Source organism: Petromyzon marinus, chromosome 34, assembly GCF_048934315.1.
Source record: "Petromyzon marinus isolate PM22_M1 ecotype Great Lakes invasive population chromosome 34, UKy_Petmar_22M1.pri1.0, whole genome shotgun sequence".
NCBI classification, from domain to species: Eukaryota; Metazoa; Chordata; class Hyperoartia; order Petromyzontiformes; family Petromyzontidae; genus Petromyzon; species Petromyzon marinus.
The window spans coordinates 2,041,976-2,069,588 of record NC_133700.1 but is presented as its reverse complement, the minus strand read 5'-3'; the positions used below and the strand labels follow the sequence as shown (position 1 = coordinate 2,069,588).

Genomic DNA, 27,613 nt, shown 5'->3' with positions numbered 1-27,613 from the left:
GGAGAGATCAGCAGAAGACGCACGGTCTTCATCGTCAGGGACGCTGCGACCTGGACGCGGTGCCACTGCGAGAGCCGAGCACATCGGCCTTCGTCTCTTGGGGGATTCGGTCTGTTACAGTAGGTCGAATCGTCAAACGAAATCGATGCTTGGACCCGCAACGAGCACGTCGAATCGTGTGGAAGAGTGCATTATTTTGTTGGATGACGTGAGTGAAGTGAAAACTGTATACCAAGGTTACGTTTAAGGCTGATGAAGAACATTGATATGCACAAACAAGGCAGGGATAATGACGAACTATGTAAACAAGGCAGTGAAAAGAGAGGTATAAATGTATTTCTTGCAATAAAAAAGATGATCACGAATCACTGGATATTAATCTAACCGCTGGAGGGGTGAATCGCAAAGCCCTCTATCTAAGCGCCAGCTTCGCACTGGACCACGGAGAGGCTGCCACCACACGCCTCAAGCGGCACGAAACGAAACTCTTTTTAATTAACCAGGTAAGGCCCACTGAACTGCAATATAGATCTTTTTTGCAGAAGCGAGCTGGCCACGAATGATAGCTCAGCAAAGTGGCTTGTCACGTGGACATTTATAGCAGCCAATCGCTCGAAACGCGTGTTGATTCTAAACACAGAGGGAAAAACCGGAGAAGAATCCACGCGACCACATCCACGCAGGCAAATTCCAAATATACAGCAGCAGGCGTCAGGGTTGGAATCGAACCCACGACCTGCTGTCTACCAGGCGAGGTAGTCAACATCTCGCAAACCGTGGGTGACCCGAGGCTGCTGTCCTCCCGCCCCCTCACTCCCACCGGGGGCTGTATCGGGCGGCTCAGGGGTGGAACACCACACACATGTTCCGCGTCTCGGAGGAGTTCTTCACCTCGCTGGGCCTCATGGAGATGCCCCCGGAGTTCTGGAACGGCTCCATGCTGGAGAAGCCCGCGGACGGGCGCGAGGTCGTGTGCCACGCCTCCGCCTGGGACTTCTACAACCGCAAGGACTTCAGGCGAGTGCCGGGGCGCCACGTACTCCGGTGCTGCCGAATTAATCGATGCCGCTTTCCCCACGGCCGACTGGGAAACGGAGCCCTTATCGGCTCTTTCGAATCGGGCAAGTGGGCTCAGTCCAGAATTACCACGGGTAGCCTTGCCGGGCCAACCTGGCACCAGCTGTTCCACAACCGGGTGGCTGAGGGAGCCCTACACTCCACTCTTAGCTTCTCAAGCACAGTGAGCTGATGGTCACCAATAACAGCACAAAAAACCGCCAACAAACTGGATATGGCTTTCCACTGTGGCTTTATTCCATTTCTGACGATTCAAAACTTATTTTTGACTATTCTTAGCTCTTTCGGTAAAGTCACGTTGAAGGGAAACAATAAAATAATAAAATATATAAAACAATAAAAATTCTCACGACGTTTCGACCACGACACAAATGGTCGTCATCAGGTGTGTCGGTTTGCATATATGTATTTATTTTTAAACGGCGTATTTATTTATTTATAAAAAACGTCAGCGCCACGCGCAGCGATTTGGCAGTTTATTTAGAAGGACTAGTCCATCTATGTTCTGAAAAGAGGAGGGGGGAGACGAAAAATTAATGTATGCTGTCTGAAAGCCACTGTAAGCGTGAACAATCAATTAAGACCTGAAATGGTTTATCAAATCTTTCCAATGATTGCTAAGCCAGAATCCATCTTCTCGGTTGAAATTGTCTCTGTGCTTGTATACGTGGATAGCCTCATGAACGAATCTCTCATGGTAGCCATATGGCTTACAAAGAACCTCTGTATTGGAGAAGTCAATGTCATGTGAGCCTACTGAATTATAACAGTGATCTGCCACGGCCGAGGTGTTGGTCCTACCATGTTTAAGGTACACACCTGATGACGACCGTTTGTGTTGTGGTCGAAACGTCGTGAGAATTTTTATTGTTATATATATATTTTATTATTTTATTGTTTCCCTTCAACGTGACTTTACCGAAAGAGCTAAGAATATAAATTACTGCAGTCACAAAAGCTTTAAATCAAAATTTATTTTTGACTATCATGCAACCAAAATGTATCTGTGGCAGGCCAGGTAGTATAGAGGTCAGCTGAAATAATTTCAGAATAAGTTCTGTGATATCTCCTTCTGCATGCCGTTCTTTAAAATGTAAAGCTTCATGAGCATCGCGAATAGATTCTGTCTCAGTATGCCTACATCACAAATGGGTTAAAGCTGCAGGAAAACACATCACTTCCTTTGCCAATGTAAATAAACATTATGGCTATCGGATAATTACACGCATTCTCTATATATATCTGCTGAAAGTCAATCTGTAATTTGACTTACGTGAAATATGGTCCACTCATTCAGCCACACTCATCCATCGCACCGCCACCCCGGCCACTCCAACCACCGTGAGCCAGGCCACGCGTGGCTTCCGTCTCCGCAGGATCAAGCAGTGCACGTCGGTGACGATGACCGACCTGGTGAGGGCGCACCACGAGATGGGTCACGTGCAGTACTTCCTGCAGTACAAGGAGCAGCCCGTGCCGTTCCGGCGCGGAGCCAACCCGGGCTTCCACGAGGCCATCGGCGACGTCATGGCGCTGTCCGTGGCCACGCCGCGTCACCTGAAGAAGATCGGGCTGCTGGAGCCCAGCTACGTCGAGGATCCAGGCAAGCGTATTCACTCGTAGCAACGCTGTGATTTTTCTGGTCTGTGCCAATCTTCACTATTTTTTCCCTCCCAATTTTATGCAAGTTATGCTATACGTGTCACGTCGTGAGAAGGAGTATCCATTCGAAACTCGCACAGAGCAATGCAACCCTCTTTAATGGGAGGACATGGCCCACAGAAGTGGCTGTGACAGAGCTACTTCTGAGATTCCTTGAAGTGACCGCTGGTTCGCATGCCAGAGGTCACTTTACCACCCGCTCTGCATTTCAGAGCAATGTTGGTTGCATGACAGACAAACTGATACATTTTATTTTCAGAGTTGGCATTTAATCAAATCAAGTGCAGAACTATTTTTTTGTGTGCAGTATTTAATAACCGGGCTGAGCCCATCAACTGACCTGACTTGAGAACCAAATGGAATAATGTTCATAAACACGATTCATAATGACCACATATTTCAAGAATCAGAGGCAATGTTCGATCGCGAACTCGGAGGCGTGGAGTCAGAGCTCCAAGTCCCAAATACGTCTGTCTGGATAGCTGAGAGCCTGAGCAGGTGAGTGCCTGGACAGGTGAGAGCCTGAACAGGTGAGAGTCTGGACAAGTGAGAGCCTGAGCAGGTGAGGGCCTGGACAGGTGAGAGTCTGGATAGCTGAGAGCCTGGCAGGTGAGGGCCTGGCCAGGTGAGGGCCTGGCCAGGTGAGGGCCTGGCCAGGTGAGAGCCTGGCTAGGTGAGAGCCTGGCCAGGTGAGGGCCTGAGCAGGTGAGGGCCTGGACAGGTGAGAGTCTGGACAGGTGAGAGTATCGACAGGTGAGAGCCTGGACAGGTGAGAGCCTGAAAAGGTGAGAGCCTGGCCAGGTGAGAGTCTGGGCAGGTGAGAGTCTGGGCAGGTGAGAGTCTGGGCAGGTGAGAGTCTGGACAGGTGACAGTTGGACAGGTCAGAGCCTGGACAGGTGAGAGCCTGGACAGGTGAGAGCCTGGACAAGAGAGAGTCTGGACAGGTGAGAGTCTGGACAGGTGAGAGTGTGGACAGGTGAGGGCCTGGACAGGTGAGAGTCTGGACAGATGAGAGCCTGGACAGGTGAGAATCTCTACAGGTGAGAGTCTGGACAGGTGAGAGTCTGGACAGGTGAGAATCTGGACAGGTGAGAGCCTGCACAGGTGAGAACCTGGACAGGTGAGAGTCTGGACAGGTGAGAGCCTGGACAGGTGAGAGCCTGGACAGGTGAATGTCTGGACAGGTGAGTCTGGACAGGTGAGAGTCTGGACAGATGAGAGCCTGGACAGGTGAGAATCTGGACAGGTGAGAGTCTGGACAGGTGAGAACCTGAACACATGAGAGCCTGGACAGGTGAGAATCTGGACAGGTGAGAGCCTGGACAGGTGAGAGTCTGGACAGATGAGAGCCTGGACAAGTGAGAATCTGGACAGGTGTGAGCCTGGACAGGATAGAGTCTGGACAGGTGAGAGTCTGGACAGGTGAGAGCCTGGACAGGAGAGAGCCTGGACAGGTGAGAGCCTGGACAGGTGAGCGCCTGGACAGGTGAGAGATAGAATTGGTAAGGCCCCGAACAGGAGAGCCTTGAGTCACTGCTTGACTGTGGATAATGCTTGGATACTGCAAATGTGCGTTGGGAGAAAGTTCCAGATGATGATGCGGCTACAGAGAAACAGCGCTCGGCCCGATGGTTCTAGGTAAGAAAAGCAGATTATTGGACATGCCCTGTAGGATGTGGAAGTTTGCGGTGGTCAGCGGAGTGAGCTGGTGTGGCTGGCCTGTCTCGAATGTCCGATGTTCCTCTTAGCGACGCAAAGCCCTTCCGGAGGAATTAACGGCACGTGTTTATATGACGTGATTTTGGTAGTTCGGGTAACCAATGAATTATTTCGCGACTGCCATCAATATGTGTTGTGGATTATAACGTTGTGATGATTAGAACACGTCTGGCAGGCTTATCTTGTGTAGATGTATACAACGCCTTAATCCAAGGTGCCAAGTAAAGCACAAAAAACAATTAAATAAAAATGGGAAAAAAGTACAAAGCTATGGGAAATGTATGTATTAATAACCACGATGTGATGGAACATGTAATACATATTGTAAAAAAAAATTACGACATTGTGAATGATAGCGTATTTATAACATATAACATCTTAGAAAATTATAACATATCGTAAAAAGTGACTCATAGAAAAACAGGTGGAGCAGAACCTTGGCGCTAGTTGGTTTGACGAGTCCCAACCTGTCGAGTCCCAACCTGACGAGTCCCAACCTGACGAGTCCCAACCTGAGGAGTCCCAACCTGATGAGTCCCAACCTGTTGAGTTCCAACCTGTCGCTAACCTGATGAGTCCCAACCTGATGAGTCCCAACCTGTCGCTAACCTGATGAGTCCCAACCTGACGAGTCCCAACCTGACGAGTCCCAACCTGATGAGTCCCAACCTGACGAGTCCCAACCTGAGGAGTCCCAACCTGTTGAGTCCCAACCTGACGAGTCCCAACCTGAGGAGTCCCAACCTGACGAGTCCCAACCTGACGAGTCCCAACCTGATGAGTCCCAACCTGACGAGTCCCAACCTGATGAGTCCCAACCTGACAAGTCCCAACCTGACGAGTCCCAACCTGAGGAGTCCGAACCTGACGAGTCCCAACCTGATGAGTCCCAACCTGAGGAGTCACAACCTGACGAGTCCCAACCTGACGAGTCCCAACCTGAGGAGTCACAACCTGACGAGTCCCAACCTGACGAGTCCCAACCTGACGAGTCCTAACCTGTCGAGTCCCAACCTGACGAGTCCCAACCTGTCGCTAACCTGACGAGTCCCAACCTGACGAGTCCTAACCTGTCGAGTCCCAACCTGAGGAGTCCCAACCTGAGGAGTCCCAACCTGACGAGTCCCAACCTGACGAGTCCCAACCTGATGAGTCACAACCTGACGAGTCCCAACCTGTCGAGTCTCAACCTGACGAGTCCCAACCTGACGAGTCCCAACCTGACGAGTCCCAACCTGACGAGTCCCAACCTGATGAGTCACAACCTGACGAGTCCCAACCTGTCGAGTCCCAACCTGACGAGTCCCAACCTGACGAGTCCCAACCTGACGAGTCCCAACCTGACGCTATCTTGATGAGTCCCAACCTGACGAGTCCCAACCTGACGAGTCCCAACCTGACGAGTCCCAACCTGACGAGTCCCAACCTGACGCTGTCTTGATGAGTCCCAACCTGACGAGTCCCAACCTGTCGCTAACCTGACGAGTCCCAACCTGTCGCTAACCTGACGAGTCCCAACCTGTCGAGTCCTAACCTGACGAGTCCCAACCTGTCGAGTCCCAACCTGACGAGTCCCAACCTGACGAGTCCCAACCTGTCGAGTCCTAACCTGACGAGTCCCAACCTGATGAGTCCCAACCTGAGGAGTCCCAACCTGAGGAGTCCTAACCTGTCGAGTCCCAACCTGAGGAGTCCCAACCTGTCGAGTCCCAACCTGAGGAGTCCCAACCTGACGAGTCCCAACCTGTTGAGTTCCAACCTGACGAGTCCCAACCTGTCGCTAACCTGACGAGTCCCAACCTGACGAGTCCCAACCTGACGAGTCCCAACCTGTCACTAACCTGATGAGTCCCAACCTGTCACTAACCTGATGAGTCCCAACCTGTCGAGTCCTAATCTCGGCCCTGCGCCAGCAGAGAGCGACATCAACTTCCTGCTGTGGATGGCGCTGGGGAAGATCGCCTTCCTCCCGTTCGGGTTCCTCGTCGACCAGTGGCGCTGGGATGTGTTCAGTGGGCACACCCCTCCCGGGCGATACAACCACGACTGGTGGCACCTCAGGTAGGGGTGGGAGGTGGGGGGGGGGCATTAGGTCCCACAGGGCGAGCGTCACGGGGTAGGCGTCCCTCCTACGCGTCTCCCTCGGTCGTTGTTTGTACACGCTTTCATTTAACTCACTCTGTTGTTGTCGTTGTTGTTGTCGTTGTTGTATCCTCAAATCTTGTAACTCAATTTTAACCCACTTCCCAATGTGGTATCGACTGCAAACTTGGTATACTTATGTCATACTGATGACAATACGATATTCTATCTTAAAAATATGTATTTTTAAACATTCTTTTTTATATATGTTATGTTTCGGCTTGGCTCTAATTGTCCACTGTCAACTGATATTGGCTGTAAATCACCACGGCCCCCTTACGTTGTGGCAAGCTTCGGGGCCACTTCCTGGAGTCGTGGAGTTCTTCCATTACTAGTACGGTACATTTCATAAAAGCGTGTTGAAAAAAGTTTTTTTTTAAATGTTACTTATTTTAGTCGGAGGTGGAGTTTCCACAGGCTCGCGGAGCTGGTGGAGTCGTTTCACATTCTGGAGGGGGTTGTGGGGGGGGTGAGACATAAATTGTCTCCGCTGTGACACACACAGAGTGGCTCCCTTCGGCAAAACGGCGTTGACAGTATACAAATGAAGTGTGACATCTACGTTAAATGCAATGTACGTCAAGAATAGTGGTTGACAAATTATATTTAAAAAAAATCGTCCATGACGTACGACCACCTTCTAAGGTGGCAGCCCTCCCTTCCTCCCTCCCTCCAGTCCTCTGTGCAGAGTGTTGGAATGGAGGGCCCAGTTAATTGGCTCACACGGCTCTGTGTCGTGTAGACACAACCCCCCGCTGGGCTGATTATCTCAAGAGGTGAGGAGGTCACCACGCCGCCGCTGTGGAACTACGTGGGGGTCACTTCTGAGCCCCACCCACCCCCACCCCCGAATGCGCTCGCTCATCCTGCAGGACCAAGTACCAGGGGATTTGCCCCGGGGTCCCCAGGACCGAGGAGGACTTCGATGCCGGCGCCAAATACCACGTCGCGGCAAATTCTCCCTACATCAGGTAACGCGGTTCTCCCAGAGGCGACTCGCAGGTGAGCTCTGTCGTCATGCTCATCGCGCTGCATGGGCAGATAGCCCCCGTAGGTGTGCACTGCACAGTTCGTCATCTCTTTCCGCTTTCCTCTCTGCCTTGTGCCAGTACGCTTAAGTAATGGCCACGTCACTCTGGCACCAATCTCTTGTGATGTCGTCGTCAGTCTCTGTTCAGGTCTTTTTTTTTTCTCTGTCCGCTTCCTTCCATTTTTACGAACGACAACAACAACAACACTTTTAATAGAATATCAGAATAGGTTTGCAATGCATATACTGTCAGAGCGTGTTTTTTTTTAATCTGTATTTTAACCACAAGCATAAGTGGTTAATGCAGACACGACTCCTTGCAAAAGGTTTCAGTTTGGTGTTTTAACATCTTAACACAAACTGTTTTATTGCCAGAAAAGGGAAAACCTATCGTATATTTTGATACTTGCAGAAGGAGGTTCCATGAAACACTTTTATTGTTCCTGTTGTTGTCCATCATACACACGTGTACACATAGTGCCACTTTCCTTCTCATCACTGCCTGCATCATCGGGTTGTCTTCTTCGATGTGCCACCCTTCTCTTGTTTCTACGTTGCTCACTCTTTGGGTCCAGCTTCGATGCAGTCTCCTTCTATCATTGCGATACGATTTAAATGCCAATATCATATCTCTGCCAGTCTTTTTCAACATCAAAGTATCACAGGTGGTCTCTGAGGAGGCTGTAAATGCCACCCCGGATTGAGTTGGTCGTCTCAGGTGCCACGTGCAGGTGGATTCATTGATCGTTGATGGTACATTGATCACTGAAATGCACAGGCAATGTGCAACGATGTCCCGGATCCGGCGCGCGCCCGTGTGGTGGAGAAAGCGCCGATGATGAAGTCACTGCCGGCACATTCCGACTCCTCGGTGAATCCACCGGCACACGCACGGTCACCGGAGAGCGGCAAAAGCCTGGGGTGGAGTTTTAAAGCCTCTTCGATCCTCAGAAGCTCCTGCGGCGCCAATCACGGCGATGGCCGTGGCAATGGCGATAAAGCCGACGTTAATCGTGTGGCAACGACGCCGCCCGGCAGCAGTCGGAGACCTCGGTGTCCCTGCCGTCCTGCCCGCGTGCAGGTACTTCGTGAGCTTCATCCTCCAGTTCCAGCTGCACAAGGCGCTGTGCACGGCCGCGGGGCACGCGGGGTCCCTGCACACGTGCGACATCCACGGCTCCGTGGAGGCCGGCAGCCTGCTCGCGTGCGTCGTCGTCTTCAGCATGCCGCACGCCCCCCACACACACCGCATAGCGAGCCATGCCAATGCGGGTGCACGAGGAGCGGGTCGCTACACCCACCCAGCCACGCAGGACATGGGGGCGACGGCCTTCCAATGCCATGCAGGTCACGGGGGTTAACATCTCGCAGGAGCGCGTGGGTTCGATCCCGACCCTGACGCCTGCTGCTGTATATTTGGAGTTTGCGGTGTCTCTCTCTCCCCGTGTTCGCGTCGATTTTTCTCCGGGTCCTCCGGATTTTCCCTCCACATTTAGAATTGACATCACGAGTATTTGGCTGCTATACATTTCCACGTGATAAGCAACTTCGTTGAACTACTGTTTGTGATAGCCAGGTTGCTTCTAAAAAAAAAGAGCTTTTTAGCTCAGTGGTAGGCTTTACCTGGTAAAAGAAACGTAGTTTATGGCTGTCAGTTTTGTAGTGTCAACACTGTTGGCTGTGAGACAACTCTCGCGCATGACCATCGTGAATTCAGTTTGCGGTGAAGACCGGAGGAGAAGCTGTAGCTGCACGTGCAGGACACTAGGGGGCCCCGCATGAACGAGGAGGAGGTGGCGATGTCGTGACTTCCCTACTCCGCAAACCGCGCAAGCCTCCGTCTAGCGTGGGGCCCCACCACCTCCGCCGCGTCGTCGCCGTCTCCCCTGCTCGCGGCGTAGCGAGGAACGCACCTGCGATGCCTCGGCACGCCCCAGAGCCCGGCTCTAGCCGGGGTGGGAACGGAAGAGCTGTTGTGTGAGGGGGAGTTGGGCACCCCCCCCCCCTCCCCTCGCCATGATCACAGTGATTATTCCGCCGAGCAGAGTGAACTCGGGCGGCCAAAGGGAGATTTGGCGGCGCAGAGTCCAGCCCCAGCATTCCCTGCATCCACCTTGCGTGCCCACAGGGATGCCTGCCACTCGGGGTGGCAGGCATCCCTGTTCTGAGACGCGCGACTTATGCGGTGCTATGTCACGAAACAAATCGTTTAGTGATTTGTGTCTTTTTTGGTGAATGCGCGCCTGCGAAATTGTCTTATAGGGTTCCTCGCTAACAGCAATTGCCCCAACGGCCTGTGCGGGCTGCATGGGTTCATCTGTGTCGTTGCGCGTGTGTGCGTGCGTGTGCCGGATAGTGGTTAGCGCGCCACGTGAACCGGGATCGTCGGTTCACAACACAGCTAACAAGTGATGTCCGTACCAGTTCTGAGCCTCGCTCAGATCAACTCACCCGCCGTTCCAAAAACAAATTCTAACTTGGCTGCCGCAGTGGCTAAACGACAGGACCGGGGAGACAGGGGTGGCCTGCGCATGGCCGGTTGAGCACACCGGCCACTCGGTGCGTCACGCGCCCACCCGCCGTCGCGAGGCGTTCGCCAACCAGCGCCGGCATCCGCCTACGAGTCTGTTAAGGGCTTCACGGAGCCACCTTTGTCCAGGCGAGCCCTGCAGGCGGGCTCCAGCCGCCCGTGGCCCGAGGTGCTGCGCGAGGCGACCGGCGCCGAGGCCTTGAGTGCTCTGCCGCTCGTCGAGTACTTCCAGCCGGTGGTGGAGTGGCTCCGGGAGGAGAACGCTCGCAACGGGGAGGTGCTCGGTTGGCCCGACTACGACTGGAGACCCCCCGTGCCGGACGACTACCCCGGGAGCCTGGGTTGGTCCCCGATTCTTTGTGCACACCGAGCAATTGTCGCCCCCCCTGCCGTCACCCCCCCCTCCTACCGGCATGCCAGGTGCTGAGCCACCTTCTGCGCACAGGGAGAGCTGCCACTGGGGGTGCCACATTGAAATGGCGCTATGTCACAAACACATCGTTATTGCTGTGCTTTCTTTGTTGGGCTTTTTGTCATTTTATTTAACCGGGGTCACTCTTGCATTTCCTGGTTTCTCGAGTTCTCACCCGGTTAAAACCACTCGACTTTGGCTTGTACGTACCGGGACCTGCGGTGGTTGCTTAAAATCAGCCTGTGAGTCCTTAAGGCCACGGCTTAATATCGTCCGAGTCTGCCTGGCTCAGCGACCTCGTCCTTGTTGTGTCGCGCAGACAAGAACGTGGACGAGCGTCAGGCGGCAGCGCTGCTCGAGGAGTTCAGCGTGACCGCCGAGAAACAGTGGAACGCATTCTCCGAGGCCTCATGGGCTCTCAACACCAACATCACGAAGGAGAACGAGCAGCTCGTGGTGCGAACCGGCGCAGGCCAGCGCCCCGCGCGAGCCTCCTGACCTCAGCGGTGTCCTCCTCGTGGGGGTCCCACCAGACCACGCACCCACGCGGACGCGGCTTGACGCACGCCCACGAGCACCCGCGCCAGATGAACGACGGGGGGGGCCTCCTTGCGACGGGCGGCAGGGCAGACGTCTCGTCGCAACTCCGTAGAGATGGGTCTTTGGCGTAAAATCATAATTGTCGACTTGTAATGCACGGGCCGCAAAGTATTCGCTCACTGTCGTGGGGGGGGGAGAGAGAGCAACTCAGAGGCGCGGGGAATCAGGGGCGAGCGGGAAGGCAGCCGGCACCCAACATTTGGCCAAGCGCTGCCAGCTAGTGAGCATTTGCACGTGCGAGAGGAAACGGGAGCACCTGGAGACAAGCCGCGCGTGCGCGGAGGAAACGCTCGTACAGACGGCCGGTGGAATCCGTACAGTCCGTTCTCCCGTCACGCGTGTTTTCAACGCGCGAACTGGATATGTAACGCGATGAATGTATTTGGGGATACACGTGTTTTATGACGCGGATGCGAATTGGATATGACGCGATTTAGTGAACATGACCATGTCGCGCGATTAGGAATAAGCGCGGCATCGCACAAGGCGGGATGCTGCTGGATGCTTCTGGATGCCACCCACGCGCTTTTAGTCTTTGTTCAGCATGCGTGCGCATACTCTTCGGTTCTTTCGGTAAAGTCACAGAGGTAGAAAAATACGATAAAAATAAAAATATATCACGACGTTTCGATCGCAACACAAGCAATCATCTTCAGGCAGAAAAAATAATCAAGCAGTAGGACTGCTGAACCAGGAATAAACACAGCATGACGACGATCGCTTGCGTTGCGATCGAAACGTCGTGATATATTTTTTATTTTTTTTTATTTTTTCTACCTACGTGACTTTACCGAAAGAACCAAAGAGAATGGATTCCTGCAGTCACGAAAGCTTCAAATCAAGATGCGTACGCATCTCACGTGTTATAGCAGACTGTGATTTGCCCTGTATTATATACGATTAATAACAACAACGCGGTTTTTCCATAGCGCGGCGTACTTCAGGAACGCAGCTACCGCGTTATCGGAGGCCAGACTGAATTTGTGCCATTCTGCCTGTTGGCGAGCCAGAGTTATAGCACCTCGGCGACCACGTTTGTGCTATCCGCCAGCCCTCGCCTCCACAGTGCTGGATGACAGGCCACGCGCATGGCCACCACCGCCCGGCTAGAAGCAAAAGTATTGCCTCTGAAGGGGACACTGAGGGAGTGGTGGATTCATTGACAACTGCATAGGGGTTTCTGGCCGTATTGCTCTCTGATGTGATCTTGGGTTGTCACCGCGTCAATTCAGTTCATGGAGAAGCTCCCGGCGTTGTGGGGTGAAACGTCGGTCTTCGTGTCGAACAACACGTGGTGATACAACCCAAGAGGGTCCATCGATCGCGCGGACTTGTGCGACTATCAACATCGCTGGGCTGCGTGGTTGCCGGGAAACGCCAGTACGGATAATTGATTCTCGCATCTCTCTGTGTGGACCTTCGAGTGCTATCCCCATGGGCACTCTACTTTACTCCCTCATGAAGAGAAAAAAATACCCGCTCGACACGCTTTCGCGGCCAATATTACCCATGATAGAGGTTTTTTTTTTAGTTAGATCGCGTAAATATATAAATGTGTCGTTAAAACCCGCCACCACCCGACACAGCCAATTAGTAAGGTTCGTCACGTAATCAAAACATTCCAATTCGTTCAGCACACCGGCGTGTTGGAGAGTAAACCCACTACAACATTTGCAATTCGAGTACCAGCACACCGGTGTGAACCCCAAAAAAAACCTCTCTTGTGGAAAAAAACACCCCAATTCATGGAATTTGGCCAAACTTCCCAGTGTTGGATACAGGGCGTTACGATTATCGTTACTGCACGGCTGACATGTCGTGGCGTGCGCGCGCGCGCGCGGTGTCGCCTCGCGCAGCAACTGGCCAGCCTGCAGGTGGCCAACCACTCGGTGGAGTTCGGACTCAGGGCCAAGGGCTTCGACTGGCGCAACTTCCGGGACGAGGGCATCAAGCGGCAACTCAAGAGGATCGGTCAAATCGGCGTGGCCGCCCTGCCCGTTGACAAACTCGACGAGGTGAGTCCGTCCGGTGGGCACAGCGTCCTCCCTCCTGCTCGTCGTCCTCGTCTTCAAACGTAGAGCGCTCTCAGCAAACTGCTGCATCAATGCCCAAAGCACACTAAAAATATTCGTTGCATTCAATTTGATTTGTTTAAGACGTAGGCTTTCGCGACCAATGTTATCCATATTAGAGGGTTTTTTGGGGGGGAAGATCGCGTAAATATAAATGCGTCGTTAAAGCCGCCACCACCCGACACAGCCAATTAGTAAGGTTCGTCACGTGAACAAAACGTGCCAATTGGTTACTAGTTCAGCACACCGGTGTATTGGAGAGTAAACCCACAACAATTCCGATTCGAGTACGAGGTTTCGCTGGTAATTACAACCAGCCTCATCAGGCGACAGCCAGAGAAGTGGAGAATTCCTCCCGTTTCGGTCTTAAATAGAGGGGTGAAAGTGATGTCATCACTGTGAGTCTATCAGGTGCGAAGACCAGAGAGGGGTTAATGGAGTCATAAATTATAATGGACACCTATTAGTAGTTGGGTTATGCACAGTTACTCAACATACGTAATGTGTGCACGTAATAATACTCTTAGGTTAACACAAGGTACATACATCATCAAACATTTTGTATGCACCATATATTAATCTAAGAAGAGTACGCAGATCATTTGCAGTACGCATACTTGGCTGCTCACAGTTAATCAACATCCAAAGGAATGGTTGTTTTTTTAAAGTTTATTTGATCAAGTCACGGTTATGTTTACCCAGGAATGCCTTGCCCTCACTCAAGTCTTTTTCAGGAGCATCTCGCAGGGTTTTCGCAGGAGCGGCCGAGGATTGCCGTGGCGTTTTCCCCAATGTCGTCATTTGCGGTGTCGTAATTTCACATTTGGACCGTGATGACCAACTCTTTTATTTCCCCTCCGAACAGCGTCACGGGATCATTGCCGTCCATTGTGAGGCAGATGGCGCGTATTGATGGCGAACAGAGAAAGCTGATGCAGAATCCGCGATGTCCACGGACGGAACGCAATAATAAGCAATGAACGAATGTGTTTTTATTATTATTATTATTATTAATTATTATAATCACACGCACCGTCACCACTCTGTGCTCGCAGTACAATGAGATCACGACGAGGATGGCGATGACGTACAGCGTTGCAGAAGTTTGCCGGGAAGAGAAGTGCCATCCCTTGGACCCAGGTAAGGCACCCTGGCTGGGCTTGCAGACACTAACGTGACCCGTATCACGATTCCTCACGCCAGCTGTGCTCAGTGCTCGGTATCGAGTCGTTAATTCTGTGAATGGGTCAGGGCTGGCTGAGGGAATGTGATGGATGCTGTGTTTGGGGTGCCACGGTGGCTAGGAGATGTTAACTACCTCGCCTGGGATACAGGAGTTCGTGGGTTCGATCCTGACCCTGACGCCTGCTGCTGTATATTTGGAGTGTGCGTGTCTCTCTCTCATAATCACCACGGTGGCTAGGACATGTTAACTACCTCGCCTGGTATACAGGAGTTCGTGGGTTCGATCCTGACCCTGACGCCTGCTGCTGTATATTTGGAGTTTGCGTGTTTCTCTCTCTCATCATCATCACGGTGGTTAGAAGATGTTAACTCCCTCACCTGGTATACAGAAGGTCGTGGGTTAGATCATGACCCTGACGCCTGCTGTTGTATATTTGGAGTTTGCGTGTTACTCTCTCTCTGTGGTCGCTTGATTTTTTTCTCCGGGTCCTCCGGTTTTTCCCTCCACATTTAAAAACAATCACGCGTTTAGAGTATTTGGCTGCTATAAATGTCCACGTGATAAGCCACTTCGTTGAGCAATCATTTGTGGCCAGATCGTCTCTGAAAAAAGCTACATAGCTCAGTGGGCCTTACCTGGTAATATAAAAATAGAGTTTCACTTTTTATCGTTTACAGTTTTTTTTTGTTCAATAGTTGTTTAGTTTGTGTTGGATTGCTCCACAATGGGTCTTATTGCACGCTTGCCATCCCTACCAATTTAAGCAGGAAGCTGTCAGCTTTTAAACCCCATTAACACGGGATGACTTCTAACATGATGAAACGACTTTCTTCGTGCACGGGCTCGCTCTCGAAATTGATGTCCGGTCAAGACGTCTTAAAACTCGCGATCCTGCCGTTTTCATCACCCGGCTTGGCAACGCTGCCGCGTCATTCAAATCCGACGCTTTCTGTCGGCGACGAGACAGCTCACCGCGACGGGAAACGAAGGAAGCCGAGAGCACCGTGCACACGATGTGGCGGTCACACGGCACGACGGAGGAGTCGGGCGGTTACGGCTTTCCGCTCTCCGATGAGCACCGCACCTCTTTGCGAGGATGTCGCCGCTCACGTCTGCACGGGGCGCGGTGGGGGTGCTGGGGTGCGCACGGCACACGAAGACAGGACAGCGAGAGGAGGGAGACGCGGCGCCGGGAGAAGGGGTCTGGGATCTGTGGTGCGTGTGCGGCACGTGCGGAGCGGTGAAGGAAGCGCGTTGGCTGCCCAGAATTAGACGTGGCTCGACATCTGGCACGGAGGCGCCACTGCCTTTGTTATCCTGCCCGACGGCTGCTCCTCATTTGAGCGAGCGAGCTGGGATGAGTTTCCCTTTGAGTCCGCAGGGCTGAGAAAGTGCCTGTTGTGGGCGGCCGCTGGGTTTCTACTTCGATTTTGCGAAAGTTTTGACATTGAGAAACACAACACAGTGGTCGGAGGGCGCACTCATGATGACTTGGGTTTTTTCCCCTTGGAAGGACCCATGAACCTCCTATTCTCACCAGATCACTCTGTCCGCGTGCCCGTCTGTGCGCGTGCCCCCTTCTGACCGTGTGCCCCACCTGTTCGCGTGCCCGTCCGACCGTGCCCCCCTGCCGCGTGTGAGCAGACATCACGTTCACCATGGCCAAGTCGCAGGACCACGAGGAGCTCCTCTGGTACTGGGAGGGATGGCGAAACGCTTCCGGGCGCAAGATGAGGAGCGACTTCACGCGCTACGTGGAGCTGAGCAACGAGGCCGCCCGGCTCAACGGTTCGAGCGATTGAAATTCACGCGGTGGAACAATAACCACGATGTACAGCAACATTGGCCTTGCTTTCCTTTTGTGATTTCATTTCTTGTTGAATTTCTTCGCGACCCATTACATTCTAACGTCACTGTCAGCCACAATAAAGAGATGAAGAAATAGCCACTTGGAACTGTTGCAGTGAGCAGTGCACCCGCCTGTGTTAGAGACTTGCCCCAGAGGATGACATCCCAGAACGACTCCTGGTGTCACTTTAACAGCACAGTGATGCCAGCCACACGAGAGCCGTAATAAATCACCTCCACGGCAACTGATACATTGTCGTTATCAGGGTTGCCGTTGCAGATTTTTGTTTTTTAATAGCGCCTCTCCTGGCTGCAGGGGTCGGTGAACCTGTTTGCGTAGAGCGTATACAAAGTCAAAAGCACACGTTCTCACGCGCACGATTCGGCGCGCCCATCACGAGCGAAGGAACGGACGTTCATCGATTAGCCCGACGCGGCGTCGTGCCCCTCTGTGCGCGCCCGCGACGAACGCGCCGAGCGTCGCGCTGGGCACCGCGCCGCCGTGCTCGTGTGCCGTCAGGTTACCGTGACGGCGGCGAGATGTGGCGCTCCGTCTACGAGACGGAGACGTTCGAGGCCGACCTGGAGCGCCTCTACGACGAGCTGCGGCCCCTCTACCTGCACATGCACGCCTACGTGCGGCGCAGGCTGCACCGGCGCTACGGGGAGCGGCTCGTCAATCTGCGCGGCCCCATTCCCGCGCACCTGCTCGGTGGGTTTGCTCCGCGGCTCCGTGGAGCGCCACGGTGGCGAGGAGATGTTAGCTACCTCGCCTGGTACGCAGGAGGTCGTGGGTGCGATGTCGACCCTGACGCCTGCTGCTGTATATTTGGAGTCTGCGTGTCTCTCTTCCCGTGGCCGCGTGGATTTTTCTCCGGGTCCTCCGGTTTTTCCTTCTACATGTAGAATCGACATCACGCGTTTAGAGTATTTGGCTGCTGTACATTTCCACGTGATAAGCCCAATTCGCTGATCTATCATTTGTGATGGCCAGGTCGCTTTGTATAGCTCAGTGGGGCCTTAACCTGGTAAAATGAAAAGAGTAAATAAAAAAACAACAGAACATCCCAGTGAGAATGTGCGCTCACTCCCAGTCACACCTTGCTCTTCTGAGTGTGATCTTGGTCTAGTAGCTCCATGCTGTCGACACATCCCCTTCACGTGCTCTTGTCGAAAGGAACCCCCGGATGACAGCGTGGTGGCACGCAGTCGTGAAACTCGTGCCTCACAGCAAGAAGGGGCCTGGGTTCGATTCCTCTCTGTGTGGAGTTTGCGTGTTCTCCCCCTGTTCTGCGTGGTTCTTTGGGTTCCTACCAAAGCTAGGACGAAATACAAATTGCTCTCTTGGGATTAGACATAGCAACATTACCCCTACTACAAAACATTGGTAGGACCCTCCTCAAAACGAGTCTCCAGCCTCAGTGAGGCTTTTTCTGGGTAAAACGAGCATCTTCTTTAGATCTTTCGGTAAGGTCACGTAGAATGAGAATAAAATAATAAAATAACACAATAAAATTCTCACGACGTTTCGGCCACAACGCAAGCGGCCGTGAAAGGTGAAGACGGCCGCTTGCGTTGTGGCCGAAATGTCGTGAGAATTTTATTGTGTTATTTTATTCTCATTCTACGTGACCTTACCGAAAGAACCAAAGAAGATGAATCCTTGCAGTCACGAAAGCTTTAAATCGAAATTTAAAACGAGCATGTTAACAGTGCCGGATTGTCCTCATAGCAAAAGTAGCTACATATGCTACGGGCCCCGCGCTTTCAAGGGCCCTGCGCTAAATGCTTTCAAGCTGTCAATTCCGGTTCAGTGATTCTGCACTTGCTCTATTACTATAGTACTATACTGCCTTCAACTTTTTTGAACGACTGGGTGTTTAAGGTTAGCGATTTGTCGTATTATCTGGCTGTATAGCAAATGAAAAATACACTTACTTTACTGTGCACGTAAAAAAATTCATGTGTTTTAATATTTGTGATTTTTCTTTTTTTAAATTTAGGGCCCCTTTATAACATATGCTACAGGCCCTGCACGAGCTTAATCGGGCACAGCATGTTAATCATTATAATACAAGTCGGAGATCCGTGCCCTTACGTTATTCTTCCTATTCATGGCTCGAGCAGCCGGATGAAGGTCCGGGGTGAGTCGATCCGTTCCTGCTCACGCCACCGCCGTGAACGTCACTCCGCGCTGCGCCGTGCGTGTGCCCAGGTAACGTGTGGGCTCAGAGCTGGAGCAACGTGTACCACGTCGTCACACCGTACCCAGACGCGCCGGCCGTGGACGCCACGCCAGCCATGCAGAGCAAGGCAAGGAAAGACCCCCCCCCACCCCACCCACCCAAGAGAGCCCCCCCCCACCCAGGAGAGCCCCCCCACCCTGGAGAGCCCCCTCCACCCAAGAGAGCCCCCCCACCCACGAGAGCTCCCCCCACCCAAGAGAGCCCCCCCCCACCCAAGAGAGCCCCCCCCACCCAGGAGAGCCCCCCCCACACCCAAGAGAGCCCCCCCCACCCAGGATAGCCCCCTCCCCACCCAGGAGAGCCCCCCCCCACCCAAGAGAGCCCCCCCCACCCAGGAGAACCCCCCCACCCAGGATAGCCCCCCCACCAAAGAGAGCCCCCCCACCCAGGAGAGCCTCCCCACCCAGGAGAGCCCCCCCCCACCCAAGAGAGCCCCCCCCCACACCCAAAAGAGCCCCCCCCCACCCAGAATAGCCCCCCCACCCAGGATAGCCCCCCCACCCAGGTCGCTTCCGGTAACAAGCTATATAGCTCAGTGGGCCTCAACCGACAAATAGAAATACAATTTCGATTTAAAGCTTTCGTGACTGCAGGGATTCATATTCTTGGTTCTTTCGGATAAAGTCACGTAGTGGACGGCTGCTTGCGTTGTGGACGAAACGTCGTGAGAATTTTATTTAGCTTTATTTTTATTATTTTATTATTTCCCTTCTACGTGACTTTACCGAAAGAACCAAGAATAGAAATGCAATTATCTAAAGTTGAACCCCCCCAACCGTTGAGGAAAGGTCCCGGGTGGGTTGAGTCGTGCAGAAAGAACGGCTGGCCACCCCCTCCCCCCTCACCGCCGCTTGGTTCACCGGGTGCAGAATTGGACGCCCCTGCGGATGTTCCAGGAGTCGGACCACTTCTTCCGATCCCTGGGGATGATCCCAATGCCCCCGGAGTTCTGGAAAAAGTCGATGCTGGAGAAGCCCGCGGACGGGCGCAAGGTGGTGTGCCACGCCTCCGCCTGGAACTTCCACAACCGCAAGGACTTCAGGTGAGCCGACACGGCGCTGTGCTCGCTGTCATGTCCTCTTCATCCCATGTGACGTCCCCTGTGACGTCCCCTGTGACATTCCGTCACTTCCCGTGGCATCCCTTGTGACGTCCCCTGTGACATTCCGTCACTTCCCGTGACATCTCTTGTGACGTCCCCTGTGACATTCCGTCACTTCCCGTGACATCCCTTGTGACTTCCCCTGTGACATTCCATCACTTCCCGTGACATCCCTTGTGACGTCCCCTGTGACGTTCCGACCGTGGTTCTTGATTGCTCCGGGTGACGGAGGGGATTGTAGGTGAGCGGTGGGCCAGGCACCACAGGGACACGGATAACAACAAGCGTGAATCAGGCTCTCAAATCGCCCTTGTTGGCCACCTGCGTGAACGCCCCACGCTGGGGCACGCGACACGCCCGCCACGCCCGCGCGTCCTGGCCTCGCGCGCAGGATCAAGCAGTGCACGGTGCAGACGATGGACGACCTGGTGACGGCGCACCACGAGATGGGCCACGTGCAGTACTTCCTGCAGTACAAGGAGCAGCCCGTGCCGTTCCGCGACGGAGCCAACCCGGGCTTCCACGAGGCCATCGGCGACGTCATGGCGCTGTCCGTGGCCACGCCGCGTCACCTTCAGAAGATCGGGCTGCTGGAGCGGGCCGAAGAGAGTTACGGTGAGCGTCAAGGCCGTCCGTACCCTCCGCAACCATTTTGTCAATCCGCTGCTGGATGAGGGTCCGCCCTCGCCGCGAGGTGTTGTGGGGGGGGGGGGGTCACTTGACCGTACTTCGCCACACCGGTCAGTGCGGGTTGGTTTAAGGCCCGGGAGCATAGCGTGCCGTCATGGTCGCTCGTCCAAGTGCTGCTCACGATCGACTCTGTTGAGCCTTGGAGATTCGAGGAGAAGTGGGGCGCCACGGTTACGAGATGTTAACTGCCTTGACTGGTATACAGGAGATCGTGAGTTCGATGTCGACCCTGACGCCTGCTGTTTCCATGTTCTCCCCGTGGTCGCGTGGATATTTCCTCCGGGCCCTCCGGTTTTTTTGCCTCGCACATTGAGACTCAACATCGCGCTTTTCGAGTACTTGGCTGCTATAAATGTCCACCGCGATCGGTCACTTGGTCGAGTTGTCACATTTGTGATAGCCAGGTCGCTTCTGAATAAAAGACTTACACATACATATATAGGTCAGTGGCTCTAAACATTTCTCGGGGGGGGGTTTTAACAGTTCAGAGCGGGCGCTCGCGGAGCGTGACCCCCCCCCCCCCCCCGTGGCTCGCGGCGATCGACGCGGTGGCGGCCGCTTTTAAGCCGCCGTCGCGTTTTTGCGCGTGAGCAGAGAGCGACATCAACTTCCTGATGAGCATGGCCCTGGACAAGGTGGCCTTCCTGCCGTTCGGATTCCTCATCGACCAGTGGCGCTGGAAGGTGTTCGACGGACGCGTCTCGTCCGAGCAGTACAACCAGGCGTGGTGGGAGCACAGGTAGGGGGGGGGAGCGCGAGGCCGCGTCCCCCGGTCTCGGCTGTCGGTGCTGCCTAGGAGCCGACGAGACGTGCGGCTGTGACGTCGCCGCGCGGGGCAAGATGGGTTCGTGGCGTTTGCGTTTTTTCATAAATGCACGAGCACACGTTGGCACTGCAGCCAGACTGAGGCTTCCTCGATGCCTTTTTGATAATCGAGCCGTACTACAGCACGATTTGGACTCTTAGAGTTCAGTGCAAATGCCCGAGGATCAAAGAGGCAGTTTCAGTAGCGGCATATCTGGACTGAAGCCCGCAGTTCACTTGCGGTAAATCAGCGATCCTTCCCTGACGGTGGCGGTGCGGGCAATGTGGTGGCGAGAGCGGCCAGGGCTGCGAGGGCGGCGAGGGTGACTTTCGCGGTGTGTGCCTACAGACTGAAGCTGCAGGGCGTGTGTCCACCTGTGCCCCGCACGGAAGCCGACTTTGACCCTGGGGCCAAGTTTCACGTGCCATCTTGCGTGCCCTACATCAGGTCACCTTCACATCCACACACGGGCACACACACGGTCAGCAAGCGGGCTTCACGGAGCGCGGGAAGTAGGGTTAACACGCGTATGGTCAGGCCAGTAAAATGCTACTCACATAATTCAGTGCAAGTGAGATTTTATACAGTTAACTGCTTCCGTGTTACCAATACCGCGCTGTGATTGTATTGAAGCAATCTTTTCGTAAACATTATGCCCCGAGTGAGGACATGAGGTCGCTTAAATTACTTCCTGACCTGAAGCCGATAGCAGAAAAAAAAACACGAGTGGAAGCGCCGCCCAGGGAGCGAGGGAGTTAGCGAGCGAGCTTCCTGAGAGAGTGTCCCGAGCGAGCGAGCGTCCCAAGCTCCCGAGCGAGCGAGCGAGTGAGCAAGTGTCCCGAACGAGTGCCCTGAGCAACGTCCCGAGTGAGCGAGCGAGCCAGCGACGTCCCGAGCGAGCGTCACGATCGAGCGCGTCGCTCTGCCGTGGCTGCAGGTACTTCGTGAGCTACATCCTCCAGTTCCAGATCCACGAGGCGCTGTGCCTCCGAGCGGGGCACACGGGGCCCCTACACACGTGCGACATCTACGGCTCTACGGAGGCCGGCAGCCTGCTCGCGTGCGTCGTCATTGTCATCATCATCATCATCCCGCAAGCCCCATGCACACCGCACGCTTCACATTGCTCTGTCCCGGTCGTCCTGTAGAGAGCGTCATCTGTTCACACAGACCTCAAGTGTCAAATAAACCCAGCCCTGTCTCACAGCCCAGTTGAGCGCCACGGTGGCGAGATGTTAACTGGTACACAGGAGGTCGTGGGTTTGATCCCGACCCTGACGCCTGTATATTTGGAGTTTGCATGTTCGCCCCGTGGTCGCGTGGGTTTCTCTCTGGGTATTTGGCTGCTATAAATGTCCACGTGATAAGCCACGTTGTTGAGCTATCATTTGTGGCCAGGTTGCTTCTGAAAAATAGCTACATAGCTCGGTGGTGAGCCTTACCTGGTATAATAAATAAATAGTTTAGTACACCCAGCCCTGCCTCACAGCCCAGTTACTCATATTGAACATTGCCACCCGTCTCCAGAGGCACATGGGCCGGCATGGTGAAGTTCAAATGTAATTTGTAACTTTCATCCTTACCTGTGTATCGATAGTTCAAATTTAATGTGCAATTTTATTGAGGGACTCTGTGTTGTCTTGGCGTGGTCTGGAACTGTTTTCGCTGTTGCTGCCTTGCCCAAGCTAGGGAATTGGTGTAGTATGCAATATGTACTAATATACTATATCTGTTTTATTTATTTAGAGTGATTTGCTTACATTTCCTATACTTTGCACTCCCATCATTGTTTGTATTCTTTGTTTGTTTGTTGTAATTTTTTTCACATGCCCCTACTGGACCATCTGTGAAAAAATTGCTTCATTGCTCATCGGATTTCTCAAAGGATAAACAAAGATTCCGATTGTGATGGCCAAACAACCTCTTTGACCGACACAACGTGGAGAGGGAGAGAGAGAGGAGAGAGGCCCTCGTCCAAAAGTGGATCGAGAGGGCTGCGAATTAAAGTTCACACCAACGAACTGTTCGCCGTTGTTGATGAACGGGGAGTGTTTTGCCAACGCCCGAGTGTGTGGTACACCTCTGGATTAGCATGGTTGGCTATGCACGGTGCGAAAGAAGTTCAACATACATAAACACATAGGTTCACGCAGAAATAATTTTAACATATATACATACATAGACTCACACATATATCCATAGTTTGTTGTCCTTCCCCCGCACCTCCGATTCGCACCGTTGGCTACGTACGGTGCGAAAGAAGTTTAACGCACGTACGTACATACCTGCGTGCGTACGTAAACGACGCTCCATTCCTCCCGGCGAGTCCATGGCCAACGCTGCTCAGCTTAGATCTTCCACGGAAACAATGGACGGCGCTTGACCGCATCCGCACGGGCAACGAGATACACGAGTGGAAAATAAAAGCCTCTCTTCCTGTGTGCATTCTGTGGCCACAAACACCGGCGCCGTGGAAAATGTAACCTCACACAGAGGCCCGAAAACAATGTGAAAGGCGGCGCACCAACAACAAAGCGATTTAAAGAGCCAAATCACGTGGAATTGCACCTCCAAATGTCGCTCACCACCGGGGCGTGCTAAATCACCGTCGCCGAATTCCTAAGGCGTGAGAACAATTCGGGCCAAGTTGAAAATTTCAAAGATAATTTTGGGGTTGTGATTTATCACCATCACCGCCGTCACAATTGCGCGCGCGCGCGTGCGTCGCGTCTCCCCCACGTGCAGCGAGGCGATGCGGCTGGGCGCGAGCCGCCCCTGGCAGGACGCCCTGGAGGTGCTCACGGGGAACCGCTCCATGTCCGCGGCCGCCCTCCTGCGCTACTTCGAGCCGCTGCTGCTGTGGCTGCGTCGCCGCAACGGGGAGCACGGGGACGTCGTGGGCTGGCCCAGCTACGACTGGCGGCCGTGTGAGTGGTCGCGACAACCCCGCTGCCCCCCCCCCCCCCCCCCCGGCCCACCAGGTCCGCCAGGTCTCCTCGTCGCAGCGATTCTGTCGGCGGTTCCACCTGCCCCGACGCGCTTTGCTCGAGCAGCCGTTCTCTATCGGGCGGACCCCTGGGGGGGGGGGGGCGGGTACCAACGTGGCAATGTCCCCCCAGGGGGGAGGGTACGGGAGGCGATTTATAAATGTGTGAAATTGTGTCGTACAGGGAGAATCATTGGTGAATAATTACGTATGAATCTGGCAAGACAAAATAACTGCGATGAAATTTAAATCCATATGGTAACCTAGAACGATATAACACATTCTCCTGCGGAGGGAGCCGGTAGGAACGTTGGGTTGCTCAGTCAATGGCCAGGGTCAACAACGGCGGCACCACGTGGTGTATTCCGCAAATATGCCCGACTGTGAGGGCGGGCACAAGCCGGCGTGAGTAGGTTAAACGTTGCAATTGATAAGGGCACCACGGGGTGACCAGCCCCTCCCCACCCAGCCCCACCCCTCCCACCCCCCACCCAGCCCACCCTCCCCCCTCAGCCCCTCCCACCCTCCCCACCCAGCCCCTCCCCACCCAGCCCCTCCCCACCCAGCCCCACCCTCCCTCCCCACTCAGCCCCTCCCCACCCTCCCCTCTCCACCCAGCCCCACCCCTCCCATTTTTGGATGCACGACGGACGGACGGACACAATAATCCCCCTGTGGGCTGGTGTAACCAGGAGGTTCCTACCAGTAAAAGACCTTTCTAAACCCACTGATAGTAAACAATGCGAGTTTCCAAGAGTAACCAGTGAGCGCAACCTAATTATATCATATCATGGGACCTTTTCGCCAGTTTCAAAGTATGAAAAATAAGAATAGGTTTTACCTCTTCTGGCAATAAAGCAGGTTTTTAAGACCTTCAAAAACCAAATAAATAGCTTTTGCAAATAGCTTTTGGCTCTTTAAAGGACTGATTCATGACGTTATTCACGTGCATTGCAGCTCTTGATATATTGAGGGTGTTTTTACACCAAATTCGGAAAAATATTATATTCTTGTTATGATGACAAATAAGAAGAGGTTTTACTCTTCCTGGCAATGAAACAGCTGTTAAGATGTTCAAATACCACACAGATACCTTTTTCAAGGCATCAAGTCTGCATTAACCACACGTACTTGTGGTGAACATGCAAACACACATGCTCTGATAATATATGGGCCATTGTCTTTGAACTGATTGGCCTACACCAGAGACAACAGCCTTCTTTAGTCTCACTACCAGCGTCAGACCAGAAAACAACGCCAAAATGTGAACAGTACAAAGACAATGCACGCATCAGAGCATTTATCGCTCTGGGGTTAGCAGCATAATTACGTCACGCATCACAGAGCGTCCGTTGAATGTTTTGAATTCGCTTGCAGTTTACTAAGAATAGGTTTAACCTCTAGTCTGGATACCTCACAAAATGGAGAATTGGCTCAAATATCGGCGTCCATTATTCATACATTTATTTCTCAGAGCCATGCGAGGTCGGGCAAGGAGGGTGGTGCTCGGGTGAAACAAACTTCGGCAAGGTGGGTGGGGACAGTAGCCGAGTAAAAGGTTGAGAACCACCGCGCTCGAAGGACGGCAACGCCGAGCGAGGCGGGGGCGGCGGGGGGGGGGGCCGGGCACGGAGGCTCACGCGGGCGCGGTCGTTGCGTTTCAGACGGCGGCTACGGCGCGGCGCCCATCTCCACCTTCCTGGGGATGGAGGTGAGCGGGCGGGCGGCCGCGGCGGCGGCGCAGTGGCTGCTGCTTCTGCTCGCGGCAGTGGCGGTGCTCGTCGCCGTCAGCGCCGTCGCCGTCCGCCGCGGGAAGAATCGCTCGCAGGCCTCCCAGCCAGGGAACGCTTCGTGACGTCGCCGAGACGACGCCGCCGCCGCCGCCGCCCGGGCACGGCAGCGCCGGTCGCCGCCACCGCCGCCGCCTTCGCCACCGCTGGCGACACGCGGCTTGGGAGATCGGCGTCGAGGCATGGCGCTCGTTTCGCATCAACGCACCCCGTCCACCCGCCCGACCTCACGCACCAGGGAGGCAAGCGCCACGGCCCCTCATGGTTTTTGCACGCTACTCGGCGGAATTAAAGGCGTCCGCCAAAAGAAAGTTTCGAGGGGGGGGGGGCGGTTTCTGATGAGGCGCGTCCACGAGACCGCCGCTTGGGAGGCGTCAGCCGAGTGGCTCCCTTGGAAGCGGCCCGTGACCGCGATGAGCGGGAGCTCCCCTGCACGTACGTTGAACTTTCATTTGCACCGTAGCTGGCCAACCGTGATAATCGGAAGGGCGCTCCACCAAGGCGGGCTTGGTCGCTCCGGGCTGGCGAGGTTACCAAGCATATCCACGACGCATGCCGTGCACAATTTCGCCCCCACCTTCCCGTATTCCATCAGGCCATTTGGCATCAGCAGGGCCGTATTATCCAATAGGCGCAGTAGGCACCACGTAGGCACTGTGCCTAGGGCCTATGAAAACTAAAGGGCCTACGTAAAAAAAAACACATTTGATCCATCATTAGACCTCCTTTGCCAGTACCAAAATGTAATAGTAGGGTTTTTCCCCTTTTTTCTGGCAACAAAACTGAAACCTTTTTACGAGGATTCATGTCTGCATTAACCACAATACCTGCAGTCAAAATGCAAACAAAAAAATACTATGATAATATATGCATTGTCCTTGAAACTGATTGGTCCACACCAAGGGACGGCTTTCTTTTGAGCCTCGATCCAATTGGTGCTCGACCAGATGACGCCAAAAGGCGTACAGCTCAAAGACAATGCACTATCAAAGTAATAAGTTTTGTTGCCAGAAAATTAGGGGAAAAACCCTATTATTACATTTTGGTACTGGCAAAGGAGGTCTAATGATGTAGATACTCACCCCGAGCCCTCATTACTTTGATAGTGCATTGTCTTTGAGCTGTATGCCTTTTGGCGTCAACTGGTCGAGCACCAATTGGGTCGAGGCTCAAAAGAAAGCCGTCCCTTGGTGTGGACCAATCAGTTTCAAGGACAATGCATATATTATCATAGTTTTTTTGTTGTTTGCATTTTGACTGCAGGTATTGTGGTTAATGCAGATATGAATCCTTGTAAAAAGGATCAGTTTTGTTGCCAGAAAAAAGGGGAAAAACCCTATTATTACATTTGACCATGTTTTATTTTGCATTATAAAACAAATGTAACACAATAAATCTTCTCGAATAAATATACTTATATAGCAAGGATAGGCACGCAGCGCGCTCCCATCGAATTACGGCACAGACTAAAAATGAACACATCAGCAGTAACGACGTCTGTCCAGCGGCTAGACGAAGTCCATGTGAAACAATAGAGTGACCAGCGGCTGTTGGTTTGCTCCACGGCATATATGGGGGTGTGTTTACACAGGAACGTCCTTATATGATGGTGTTGAGTTTGGTCACGTGACCAGGAAGTTACAAAAGTTAAGGGCCTCGAAGCCACGAGGCAAGGCAGGGGTGTCAGCCATTACACAGAGTACAGAATTGAGGCAC

General features: G+C 53.5%; 1 protein-coding gene across 1 annotated transcript in view; it reads left to right on the top strand.

Moving 5' to 3' along the window:
- Window positions 1–26,737, top strand: part of LOC116948568 (angiotensin-converting enzyme-like) — a 42,387-nt gene extending 15,650 nt beyond the window's left edge. Inside the window, exons 7-25 of the mRNA XM_076071606.1 lie at window positions 845–1,017; window positions 2,454–2,680; window positions 6,372–6,519; window positions 7,473–7,571; window positions 8,712–8,834; window positions 10,290–10,501; window positions 10,892–11,028; window positions 13,029–13,187; window positions 14,300–14,384; window positions 16,075–16,218; window positions 16,799–16,990; window positions 18,494–18,591; window positions 19,394–19,566; window positions 20,018–20,241; window positions 20,911–21,055; window positions 21,470–21,568; window positions 22,059–22,181; window positions 23,867–24,048; window positions 25,772–26,737. Of these exons, the coding sequence (XP_075927721.1) occupies window positions 845–1,017; window positions 2,454–2,680; window positions 6,372–6,519; window positions 7,473–7,571; window positions 8,712–8,834; window positions 10,290–10,501; window positions 10,892–11,028; window positions 13,029–13,187; window positions 14,300–14,384; window positions 16,075–16,218; window positions 16,799–16,990; window positions 18,494–18,591; window positions 19,394–19,566; window positions 20,018–20,241; window positions 20,911–21,055; window positions 21,470–21,568; window positions 22,059–22,181; window positions 23,867–24,048; window positions 25,772–25,962 (2,934 nt within the window). The 3' untranslated portion in view covers window positions 25,963–26,737. The remainder of the gene's footprint in view (window positions 1–844; window positions 1,018–2,453; window positions 2,681–6,371; window positions 6,520–7,472; window positions 7,572–8,711; window positions 8,835–10,289; window positions 10,502–10,891; window positions 11,029–13,028; window positions 13,188–14,299; window positions 14,385–16,074; window positions 16,219–16,798; window positions 16,991–18,493; window positions 18,592–19,393; window positions 19,567–20,017; window positions 20,242–20,910; window positions 21,056–21,469; window positions 21,569–22,058; window positions 22,182–23,866; window positions 24,049–25,771) is intronic.
- The last annotated feature ends 876 nt before the right edge of the window (window positions 26,738–27,613 follow it).